At 39.6% G+C, this 13,772-nt stretch overlaps 1 protein-coding gene across 1 annotated transcript in view; it reads right to left on the bottom strand.

Moving 5' to 3' along the window:
- The window catches only part of LOC106882435 (glutamate--cysteine ligase catalytic subunit), a 57,424-nt gene that overhangs the window by 26,454 nt on the left and 17,198 nt on the right, over positions 1-13,772 (bottom strand). Inside the window, exons 7-9 of the mRNA XM_089346344.1 lie at positions 9,511-9,728; positions 6,395-6,511; positions 3,162-3,300 (exon numbers count right to left, since the gene is read on the bottom strand). Of these exons, the coding sequence (XP_089202470.1) occupies positions 3,162-3,300; positions 6,395-6,511; positions 9,511-9,728 (474 nt within the window). The remainder of the gene's footprint in view (positions 1-3,161; positions 3,301-6,394; positions 6,512-9,510; positions 9,729-13,772) is intronic.

The raw sequence follows: 13,772 nt of genomic DNA, 5'->3' as shown, positions 1-13,772 counted from the left end.
CATCATCATCATCATCATCATCATCGTTTAACGTCCGCCTTCCATGCTAGCATGGGTTGGACGATTTGACTGAGGACTGGTGAAACCGGATGGCAGCACCAGGCTCCAATCTAATTTGGCAGAGTTTCTACAGCTGGATGCCCTTCCTAACGCCAACCACTCAGAGAGTGTAGTGGGTGTTTTTACGTGTCACCCGCACGAAAACGGCCACGCTCGAAATGGTGTCTTTTATGTGCCACCCGCACGAAAACGGCCACGCTCGAAATGGTGTCTTTTATGTGCCACCCGCACAAGAGCCAGTCCAGGGGCACCGGCAACGATCTCGCTCGAAAGATATCATGTGTCGCCCGCACATGAGCCAGTCCGGGGGGGGGGGGGCACTGGCAAACGATCCCGCTCGAAAGACCCCATGTGTCGCCTGCACACGAGCCAGCCCGGGGGCACCGGCAATGACCTCGCTCGAAAAACCTCATGTGTCACCCGCAAGCCAGCCCAGGGTCACCGGCAACGATCTCGCTCGAAAGATTTCATGTGTCGCCCGCACATGAGCCAGTCCCGGGGCACTGGCATCGATCCCGCTCCAAAGATTTCATGTGTCTCCTGCACATGAGCCAGTCCAGGGGCACCGGCAACGATCCCGCTCGAAACATTTCATGTGTCACCCGCACATGAGCCAGTCCATGGGCACTGGCAACGATCCCGCTCGAAAGATTTCATGTGTCACCCGCACATGAGCCAGTCCAGGGGCACCGGCAACGATCCCGCTCGAAACATTTCATGTGTCACCCGCACAAGAGCCAGTCTAGGGGCACCGGCAGCGATCTCGCTCGAAAAAACCTCATGTGTCACCCGCACAAGAGCCAGTCCAGGGGCACTGGCAACGATCTCGCATGAAAGATATCATGTGTCGCCCGCACATGAGCCAGTCCAGGGGCACTGGCAACGATCCCGCTCGAAAGATTTCATGTGTCGCCTGCACATGAGCCAGTCCGGGGGCACTGGTCACGAAATCGCTCGAAAGATATCATGTGTCGCCCGCACATGAGCCAGTCCAGGGGCACTGGCAACGATCCCGCTCGAAAGATTTCATGTGTCGCCCGCACATGAGCCAGTCTAGGGGCACCGGCAGCGATCTCGCTCGAAAAAAAAACCTCATGTGTCGCCCGCACATGAGCCAGTCCAGGGGCACTGGCAACGATCCCGCTCGAAAGATTTCATGTGTCGCCCGCACAAGAGCCAGTCCAGGGGCACTGGCAACAAACTCGCTCGAAACATTTCATGTGTCACCCGCACAAGAGCCAGTCCAGGGGCACTGGCAACGATCCCGCTCGAAAGATTTCATGTGTCGCCCGCACATGAGCCAGTCCAGGGGCAATGGCAACAAACTCGCTCGAAACATTTCATGTGTCACCCGCACAAGAGCCAGTCCAGGGGCACTGGCAACGATCCCGCTCGAAAGATTTCATGTGTCGCCCGCACAAGAGCCAGTCCAGGGGCACTGGCAACGATCCCGCTCGAAAGATTTCATGTGTCGCCCGCACAAGAGCCAGTCCAGGGGCACTGGCAACGATCCCGCTCGAAAGATTTCATGTGTCACCCGCACAAGAGCCAGTCTAGGGGCACCGGCAGCGATCTCGCTCGAAAAAACCTCATGTGTCACCCGCACAAGAGCCAGTCCAGGGGCACTGGCAACGATCTCGCATGAAAGATATCATGTGTCGCCCGCACATGAGCCAGTCCAGGGGCACTGGCAACGATCCCGCTCGAAAGATTTCATGTGTCGCCCGCACATGAGCCAGTCCAGGGGCAATGGCAACAAACTCGCTCGAAACATTTCATGTGTCACCCGCACAAGAGCCAGTCCAGGGGCACTGGCAACGATCCCGCTCGAAAGATTTCATGTGTCGCCCGCACAAGAGCCAGTCCAGGGGCACTGGCAACGATCCCGCTCGAAAGATTTCATGTGTCGCCCGCACAAGAGCCAGTCCAGGGGCACTGGCAACGATCCCGCTCGAAAGATTTCATGTGTCACCCGCACAAGAGCCAGTCTAGGGGCACCGGCAGCGATCTCGCTCGAAAAAACCTCATGTGTCACCCGCACAAGAGCCAGTCCAGGGGCACTGGCAACGATCTCGCATGAAATATATCATGTGTCGCCCGCACATGAGCCAGTCCAGGGGCACTGGCAACGATCCCGCTCGAAAGATTTCATGTGTCGCCTGCACATGAGCCAGTCCGGGGGCACTGGGAACGAACTCGCTCGAAAGATATCATGTGTCGCCCGCACATGAGCCAGTCCAGGGGCACTGGCAACGATCCCGCTCGAAAGATTTCATGTGTCGCCCGCACAAGAGCCAGTCCAGGGGCACTGGCAACAAACTCGCTCGAAACATTTCATGTGTCGCCCGCACATGAGCCAGTCCAGGGGCACTGGCAACGAACTCGCTCGAAACATTTCATGTGTCACCCGCACAAGAGCCAGTCCAGGGGCACTGGCAACGATCCCGCTCGAAAGATTTCATGTGTCGCCCGCACATGAGCCAGTCCAGGGGCACTGGCAACGATCCCGCTCGAAAGATTTCATGTGTCGCCCGCACATGAGCCAGTCCAGGGGCACTAGCAACAAACTCGCTCGAAACATTTCATGTGTCACCCGCACAAGAGCCAGTCCAGGGGCACTGGCAACGATCCCGCTCGAAAGATTTCATGTGTCGCCCGCACATGAGCCAGTCCAGGGGCACTGGCAACGAACTCGCTCGAAACATTTCATGTGTCGCCCGCACAAGAGCCAGTCCAGGGGCACTGGCAACGAACTCGCTCGAAAGATTTCATGTGTCACCCGCACAAGAGCCAGTCCAGGGGCACTGGCAACGATCCCGCTCGAAAGATTTCATGTGTCAATGCTTAAATAGCCACTAAATATAGCAGTGTAATGTTATTGGATATAACGATTTTACATGGATGATTAATGCGTTGGATGGGTGCAGATGAAAGGGGAAAAACTCCTGAAATATGCCCATTACCCAATTTTCATCTTTGATTTCAATGTTGTTTATGAGAAACTTCATAACAAAAATCAGTGCTGGCTATAATCTGTAGGGGTAATCTTAACAAGTAAAATCAAACAATATTTTTATATGATTTCCAAAATTTCTAAATACCTTCAGCCTTTAGTAATTCATACTGCCTATGGTCATAACAGTAATCATAGTCATTATAAAATTGGTTGTCCACAGAAATGTATCTTCCTATTGAATCAAAGCCAGTTTTGTCCACTAAAACTTTGCCTTCTGTCAAAGGCTAAAAGGAAGAGAAGGCAGTATAGTAAAAAAAAAAAACAGTTAATTTTATGAAATTTATTCTTTTATAAAACTTGTTTAATACCAACCCACCTGAGTCCACCTATAATAAAGGGTTTTCAATTAAATTAGAAAACAATTAAAAAATTCATTATATGAATGTGAAGGACAACGACAAAGATAATGATGAGGGCACTGATGACAACCACAATTACAATGACAGCGATGATGATGATGGTAATAATGATGATGATGATGACAATGATGATGTTTATCTCCAACTCAACCCTCATAAGTAAAGGTTACATTCAAAGACAAAAGATGGTCCAGTTGTGACCATTAAAGCTGGAACGTCATCCTGTAATGTAGCGATTATGTCAGCATGACATAATTGCTAATTACAGTTATCTAGGACTACATTATAGAATGTATACCTTCCTTATTTACATTTGATGGATATTTGTCCTCATCTTAACACAACGTTTCGGCTGATATACCCTCCAACCTTCATCAGGCATCTTGGGAAAATTTCAAACCTGGTGTCTCATTCCTAAAGTATTTTTCGATGTTTTTATTATTATTATTATTATTATTATTATTATTCAGGTCACTGCCTGGAATCGAACTCAGAATCTTGAGGTTAGTAGCCTGCACTCTTAACCACTACGCTATATGCCCGTGGGCAATTATGGAGTGAATTGTTAGGATTTATAAATCTAATATTTTCCTATCCTTCCTTAATACCAGTTCCCATATGCTATTCATATCTACACTCGGTCTGCTTAGGAGGTTGTTGTGTCCTAGCATATGTGCTGTATACCTTCCTTCTATAGAACAATAAGTCTTGCTTTGATGGAAATTTGCCTGTTATTTCTAGCATGCCAAGTTTCACATCTGAGACTTCACCGGTCAACACCAGTACAATGTACTAACGACAGAAACTTTATTAGATCAATAGATCTGCTTGAAATAGCAAAATAATCTTCCTAAAATGGATTTCTACCATCTTAAATAAGGAAAAGATATTTGAGACAATACATTCCCCCCCCCCCCTAAAAAGATGAGATGGTCTAGGTTTTCCTGAATTTATGGGTTACATCTTACAAGCAGTTATTTGTGTTTGCTTATTAAACCCGACCTGCTGTGCAGATGTGGATTGCTTCAGCAGAACATAAAGTTTGTATCACCGACCAGGAAATTGACTAATTTATATTCCAATCATTGAATTGCCAGACAAATGCAACTGAAGAAGTATTTTCTGTTTCCTTTTACCTTTCCTTAAAAACAATTAACATGATTCTTCTTTCTCGACTTCTTACAATTTAGCACCGACATTGTGCTATGCATTATCTAGTGTTGGGATGGCACATTTGCATACTGCATTTCCAATGGACCCAATGCAAAATCTTGCCTACTTGATTGGATGTATGACTAAATTGTCCATATCATCCATGTCTATTGATAAGTTATTTGATTGCTTACAATCATGTTGCTGAAACAATTGGAAATCATAAAATAAATGAAATGCCAACACTCTAAGTCTCTTCAGTTATTTATACTCTGCAGTGGTAAAATTTATGAATTTTCTGAGGTTTTTTTCCCCCTGTACATGGCTTGTACAGCTCTCACCAACCACTTGTCTATCCCTAGCTTCTGCATTACCCACCAGATACGAGATCAGGGAACCCTGACAAATGCTTTCACAATGTCAACAAAACCCACACTGCCAGATATTTTAAGCATCTCAACGGTGATCCAGATGGGCCAGAGGCTTTTCCCATCTTCATAGCCTTCATAACTTTGTCTACCATGCTACTGTCTATTCGGATTGCTGGTCCCTCTCTTGACTCAGACAGACTCTCATTCTCCTGTGATTTCTCTACATTTAGTAGCCTTTTGTAATGGTACTTCCAAGCTTCTTTCTTTGCAGACTCACTAACCGCAAGTGAACCATCATCAACGCGAACACACTTCTCTCCCACAACGTCACAATTTTCCCTGGCACACTGTCTTGCAACTGATCCTCATGCTGCAGAACATTGGCATATTTTTTCCTTTTTGCTTCACCTCTGGCTAATCATACTTGCTTCCTGGCTTCCCCACTGGCTGCTTAATATAGCTCCTTTCTGCTATGACCCTTCCAGTCCCGCAAAGCCTGTTTCTTTGCTCTAATGGCCCTGTCAACTGCATTGTTCCACCACCATGTCACCCCAGATCTGATTGGGACTTTGCACCACCCACAAATTTTGTGTGTGGCCCTCAGTAAGTTGTCTCATAGGAACTCCCAGTTATCTTCTATATTGCAAGTCTGTAACTCCTCTTTTATCATCATCAAATGTTTCGTTTAGGAGGTCCCTATATATATATATATATATATATATATATATATATATATATATATATATCCAAATTGAGAGAGTGGAGCAAGTAAAATTCAGGCTGCATATGCTTCCTAGCTAGCAGATCCTCTGATGTAATAATTACTTAACCAGGGGTATTCAACTAGCTACTCATCAGGCGGAAGAAACACTTCATTTCGCATTTCTCCAATCCACTCAACTGGCAAAAATGAGTAATTCTGTGATGGTCTGGCATCCCATTCAGGTGGGGAATATTTATGCTATGGAAATCAGAAGCTGGCCTTGTGAATCTATGACTCGGGAAGGAACTTTACTTTTACAATAAAGACAAAAGCGAGATATTATACCATCTTGAATCGTTTGTTTAACACATCTAATATATTGTGAGAAAGATTCTCCTTATCAAATATAAGATAGAAAATAATCCAAGAGTTCAGAGAAAAACTGCTTTAATTGACAGGCCATTCTGGTTTGCTCTATTTTACATTTGATGAAGGGAATTTCTCCTGGAATATAATAGAGGTATTAAACAACTTGTGTAGGGTGACACAATATCTTATTTTTGTCTTTATTGGCATCACCTGACATATTTTTACCTAGCTTTTCATCTCCATTGTTTAAATGTTTTAAAATATTAACTTTAAGAATGATTTTTACATTGAAATTAGGGAGGAATTTTTGAGCATTTCCTTCAGAAATTCTTTTACAGGGTGAGATAAATATAGTGGAACTCACTTCTAATCCACGTTCTTGTCTGGTACGATCATCACAAGACCAAGACAAGGGTCTCCAAGCAGAATCAAATTCAGATAAAAGTCCTCGATAAATAGGTGATCCAGCTGTCAGTGCCGCCTGCAAAAAAAAAAAAAGATTAATATGTAATAAGATAAAACTCCTTCCTTGATCCTTACCTTTTACACACAAAGATTTAGATTAAATTAACATTTAATATTTTTTAAAAACTTGTTTCAGTCACTGGACTGCAGCCATGCTGCAGGACTGCTTTGAAGGTCGTTTTAATTGACCCCAGTACATCATCATCATCATCATCATCGTTTAACGTCCGCTTTCCATGCTAGCATGGGTTGGACGATTTGACTGAGGACTGGTGAAACCGGATGGCAACACCAGGCTCCAGTCTGATTTGGCAGAGTTTCTACAGCTGGATGCCCTTCCTAACGCCAACCACTCAGAGAGTGTAGTGGGTGCTTTTACGTGTCACCCGCACGAAAACGGCCACGCTCGAAATGGTGTCTTTTATGTGCCACCCGCACAAGCCAGTCCAGGGGCACTGGCAACGATCTCGCTCGAAAATCCTACAGGAGCCAGTCAGGCGGTACTGGCAACGGCCACGCTCAAAATGGTGCATCTCATGTGCCACCCGCACAAGAACCAGTCCAGGGGCACTGGCAACGATCTTACTTGGCTTGCCGGGTCTTCTCACGCATATTTTTTAAAATCCAGTATATAAAATTCCTCGATAAGTAACAGGGATGTAAGCAAACCAACACTGGTTGTCAAGTAATGATCAGGACAAACACAAAAACAAAATACCCTCGTAGAGATATATACATACATAGATACATATACACACACACTTCTGTGTGTGTATTGATAGTGTAGCTTATAGTGACAGTATAGTCTATATGGATAGCTTAATACATGTTAACCACTTCTGTATTGTTCTTTCGGATAAAGAAACATCACCGCAAATTGCGCATATTTCTTTGGTTGCTTGTGAGGCATTTTTCCCTTTACGGAAAAAGAAAAGCATCAAGTGCCGAAAATGAACTTTCTTATCTTCCATTTTAAAGGGTTACAGAATTAACACAGATTATAGGAACATAAACCCTCTTCCACGAAAAGATAGCTTAAACTGTGCTCTAAATGCAGGTGTAGTCAAATCCTATTTTATGGACTCAACCATGATCTAAAATAAGTCGAAAGGTAAGCTACTATAAATCGGCACAAACTTTCCGGACAACCCAATAGAATAATGCTTAGTTTATATTGACAATGTGTGAAGGCCTGTGGCTTAGTGGTGAGGCTATTTGGCTCATGATTGTAAGGTTGTGAGTTCAATTCCCAGCAGCATGCTGCGTTCTTGAGTAAGACACTTTATTTCATGTTACTCCAGTCCACTAGGCTGGCAAAAGTGAGTAGTGCCTGTATTTCAAAGGACTAGCCTTCTTGTATTCTGATTTACTTAGAATCTCTCTGAAAGCTATATTCAGGGTACGCATGTCTGTGGAATCCTCAGCAACTTGCAAGTTAATTTCACAAGCAGGGCATTCCTTTTTCAGACCAGCTGGAACCCTCATTGTCTTCCATAACAAACAGAGTACCAGTTTATTGACAATGGATTCTATATTGACTTTAAACATTACCAATGTAATATATATTGCTTTCAAATATTGGTACAATGCCAGCAGGTTTGAATGGGGGGGGGGGCGAATAAGTTGATTACACCAACCCAAGTTTTTAACTGGTACTTATTTTATAAACCCCAAAATGATGATAGGCAAATCGACCTCAACAGAATTAGTGCTCAATACGTAAGGATGAACGAACAGACGAAATGCTGCTAAGCATTTTGCCCGATATGCTAACGATTCTGCCAGCTTGCTACCTTGACCAATGTAATACATATTGTCACTGTGTGGTCAGTGCGTCGGGTTCACAATCATGAATTTGATTCCCAGACTGGGCTGTGTGTTGTGTTCTTGAGCAAGACACTTTATTTCACATTGCTTCAATTCTCTAAGCAGTAGAAGTGAGTTGTGACGTCACTGGTGCCAAGCCTTTGCCTTTCCTTTGGATAACATTAGTGATGTAGAGAGAGGAGGCTGGTGTGCAGAGGTGACTGCTAGTCTTCCATAAATAACTTGACCCAGACTTGTGCGTCAGAGGGTAACTTTCTAGGTGCCATCCCATGCTCATTCATAACCGATGAGGGTCTTTACTGTTTACCAGATGTTAAAACTGGTTTGTGTGTTGATTGTATAATATCTGCTAACAATGTAGTTTATGTTGAAAGTCTAAGATCCATTGGTAATACAGAGGTGGGTAAAAGTAGGAATAAGTAAAGTTCCTTTCCGAGTCTTATAGACTCCTAGGGCTGGTTTCACGGTTTCCATGACATAAATATTCCCCATCTGGACGGGACATCAGTCCATTGCAGCGTTGCTTATTTTTGCCAGCTGAGTGGACTGCAGTAAAGTGAAATGAAGTGTTTTGCTCAAGAATACAATGCACCGCCTGGTCCAGGAAACGAAACCACAATCTTACAATCATGAGTCCAACACCCTAACCATTAACCCACATGCCTCCATTAAAGTAGGTATACAGATGTTTAATATAACTTAAATGTTCTTTACGTATCTCAATTTCCTTTTTAGGATAAGAGTTTTTTTATTCTATGTTCTTTTTAACTAATTCTTTCTGTAATAAAAATAATTATTCCAAATTTCAGATATTTACTTTATGGCTGGAAATTTGACTAACATTGAATGAAAGAGGGTCATCAAGTGGTAGTGGAAAATGGAGAATGCAGAAATGGTTGGACAGAAATGGACTGAAGTATCTCAAAGACCAGCTCTGTCAAGATCAGTAGTTTACAGAATACGTAACAAATTAAATGCTTGTGGTTCAAACATTCACTCAACATTCCCAGAAAGAAAAAGAGAACTTGCAATAAACTAGGTATCTTCTGAAGATCCCTTAGTCGACATTGCTCATTCTAAAAAAGAAATTGATATATGAAGAGAACATTCCACTCATATTAATCAACTGCATACCTACTTTTGCCCACCTCTCTATATTAACAAACGAATAAATGAAGCAATGCTTACCATAATTGGAGTAAGAGGCACAAAATTGTCAAAGAGATAAGCAGCTTCTTTCACACCAGCAGCTTGAAATGTAACTTGTATAACACAGCAACAAACTCCAAATAATTTAGTATCCATGTAAATGTGGCCTGGTTTCAATGCTTTCATCATCTCTTCGTTGTCTTCATACTCAGACAAATCCTCTCCGTATGGCATCACGGTATTTTTGTCTTTATAAACTGAAACAAGAATTTTATAATCATGAAAACTAGGCTCAAATTAGGTTATTAATCAGTAAAAATCAGGCTGAAATTGCTTCATAATCAGTAAAAACCAAATACAATTGAACAGTACTGGATGAAAAACACTCAGGTGTTTTGACAAATACTTACAAACAAAGAAAGGATAATCCACAGGAAATTACAAGTTTCTACATAAGTTACCTTCCCTTATCTGTGTATCCTTTACTTCATTCTCTACTACAAAACAATATTTAAAACCTCGTATTATCTTTTTTTTTCTTTTTCTACTTGTTTCAATCATTTGACTGCAGCCATGCTGGAGCACCGCCTTTGGTCAAGCAAATCGACCCCAGGATTTATTCTTTGGAAACCTAGTACTTATTCTATCGGTCTCTTTCGCCAGACCTCTAAGTTACGGGGACGTAAACACACCAGCATCGGTTGTCAAGCAATGTTGGGGGGACAAACACAGACACAAACATACACACACATACATACATACATGCATATATATATGTATATATATATATATATATGTATATATATATATATATATATATATGTATATATATATATGTATATATATATATATATATATATGTATATATATATATGTATATATATGTATATATATATATGTATATATATATATGTATATATATATATATATATATATATATATATATATGTATATATATATATGTATATATATATATATATATATATATATATATATATATATATATGTATATATATATATGTATATATATATATATATATATATATATGTATATATATATATATATATATATATATGTATATATATATATATATATATATATATATATATATATATATATATATATATATATATATATATATATATATGTATATATATATATATATATATATATATATATATATATATATATATATATATATATGTATATATATATGTATATATATATATATATATATATATATGTATATATATATATATATATATATATATATATATATATATATATATATATATATATATATATATATATATATATATATGTATATATATATATATATATATATATATATATATATATATGTATATATATATATATATATGTATATATATATATATATATATTATATATGTATATATATATATATATATATATATATATATATATATATATATATATATATATATATATATATATATATATATATGTATATATATATATATATATATATATATATATATATATATATATATATATATATATATATATATATATATATATATATATATATATATATATATATATATATATATATATATATATATATATATATATATATATATATATATATATATATATGTATATATATATATATATATATATATATACGATGGGCTTCTTTCAGTTTCCATCTACCAAATCCACGCACAAAGCTTTGGTCGGCCTGAGGCTCTAGTAGAAGACACTTGCCCAAGGTGCCATGCAGTGGGAATGAACCCGGAACCATGTGGTTGGTAAGCAAGCTACTTACCACACAGCTACTCATCAAGCATGGAAACGGATTACCATCCTTTTCATGGACAATGATTGAAAATGTGAGTTTTATCTTTTTTTTTGACATATAATGAAGACTAGCATTTGTAAGGGATGGAATATATCAAAGTTCACGACCAGAATAAGTCTTCATTAGTTCAACATAAGTTAGGCTTTTCTTAAAACAGTCATTGACAAGGTTATGACGTCAGAAGTCAATAAGTAATTCCAACTTATAAAAAAAATTCCAATTTATATCACAAAATATTTGAATGACGTCCTAATCACATGACATATGTCTACAACTGCTTTTATATTAAGAAGCTCAACAGAGTACACTCAGCCAAATCATATAAGCATTGATGATCTACAAATAAACTATATATATATATATATATATATATATATATATATATATATACACATATGTATAATGGAGAAATTGTAAACAATGTATAAACGGAAGATGAGTAAAGCACCAGCACAGTTTCGACTCCCTGTTGTTATCCGTAGATTTACTGCAGGAACTTCATAGTGGTGGTTGGGGTAACAGTATTGATATAATAGGAGATGGAATGTATAATAGAATTTATTGGGTACAACACATGTTTCAACCCGTTCTGGGTCTCTTCATGTACATCAGTAAAAAGTCTCACTAGAGATTTTTTGAGTCGGCTAACGTACCGCTCTATGTCCATCAACTCCGAGAATATGTATAAATAAGATAAAATGGGATTAAAAAATCCTGGCAGATATCAAGTAAACACTCAGTAAAAAGGAATAAGTTTAAATTTCCAACAAGTAGATAACAGCGAATATATGTAGAATACAAATCCCAGATAAATCTTCATGTATAGCAGGTAAATCCGACGATCCTTATGCACGTAAAAAGCACCATTTGAATGTGATCGTTACCAGCATCGCCTTATTGGCACTTGTGCCAGTGGAATGTGAACAAAACATTCAAGCGAGGTCATTGCCAATGCCGCTGGACTGACTCCTGTTAAGGTGGCACGTAAAAGCACCATTTGAGCGTGGCCATTGCGAGTACCGCCAAACTGGCCCTCGTGCTGGTGGCACGTAAAGGCACCCACTACACTCTTGGAGTGGTTGGCATTAGGAAGGGCATCCAGCTGTAGAAACTCTGCCAGATCAGATTGGAGTCTGGTGTAGCCATCTGGTTCACCAGTCCTCAGTCAAATCGTCCAACCCATACTAGCATGGAAAGCGGACATTAAACTAAGATAATGATATATATATATATATATATATATATATATATATATATGTATATATATGCATATATATTTATGAATATATATATATATGTATATATACATGCATGTATATAAGACATTTTTGTTCAGCCTGAGGATGAAGAGCCTGTTGATGAGTCTGCAACAGCTGTAGGTGAGGCAGAGGTTACTCAGGTTGAGAACCAGAGTTCTCAGAACCCGTGACCCCACATGGAGGACTACTTTGTCCTTACTTAAAGGAATAAAAGAGATGACAAAATCTTGTACTCGCGGTGCGTCATGTGCGAGTCCAAGTAGACCAGCATGAAAGGACACGTGGCAAGCCTCTACAACTTGCAGTTGCATGTCAAGAGGAAACACCTAGCACATGCCATCCACTTTGAGGAGAGGATCCAGCTCTTCCCGTGGGAAACACAGACAATCTTCTGGTAGCAGTGCCAGTAACCAGCCGTTGCAGCCATGTGCAAAGAAAGCATGCCCGCCTAGCATTGGCAAGGCTTTGACCAAACTGCTGACATTGGTGTCCATCAATCTATGTTGGACAGAAAGATTGTAGACCTGTTTGTCGACAACATGCTACCACTGCATGTAGTGGAGTTCCCCACCTTTGTTGGCTTGATCAAGACGCTGAACCCCAACAAGACATCAATGTCCTACCACACCCTGCACAGGATGATCTTGGCTGGACATAAACAGCTGGAGGAGCATTTTACAAGGCATTTATAAATTAAAATTATACAAGATTATTTAAATTATTATTATGGCATACTTCTTATTTTCTTAATTCAATTTAGTTATTTAATTATCTATTAAATAATATTTTTTTTAATTAAAGTAATAAAATGTATAATAGTTAATTGAAATATGTCATAATATATAATGTACAGTATATATATTAATATATATTCTACTCATGATTAGGTGTATACATCCAAAACAGCAAACTTTAATGAAATAACGAATAAATGAACCTTAAGTTTTGAAACTATCAAATTCTGACCCTCATTCCATCGCACATCTCGGTTATTCATCGCCTCCGATGCGTTTGTGTCGCTACTTTCAAAAGTTTGGTAAGAAGGCTTTAAATTATAAGCAATATTTCCATGAATTTAGAACAGCCTAGTCACAAATGTTCAACTACAGACTGTGTGATTTCTATAAGCAAAATATGGTCATAAGATACTGCGATCAAATATCCTGCTTCCTTCCTTCCCGTGAAAAATTGTACAAAC

This window comes from Octopus bimaculoides, chromosome 30 (assembly GCF_046866305.1).
Source record: "Octopus bimaculoides isolate indiv1 chromosome 30, ASM4686630v1, whole genome shotgun sequence".
Lineage (NCBI taxonomy): Eukaryota > Metazoa > Mollusca > Cephalopoda > Octopoda > Octopodidae > Octopus > Octopus bimaculoides.
The sequence above is the reverse complement of the archived record's forward strand: the minus strand, read 5'-3'. Positions and strand labels throughout refer to the sequence as shown.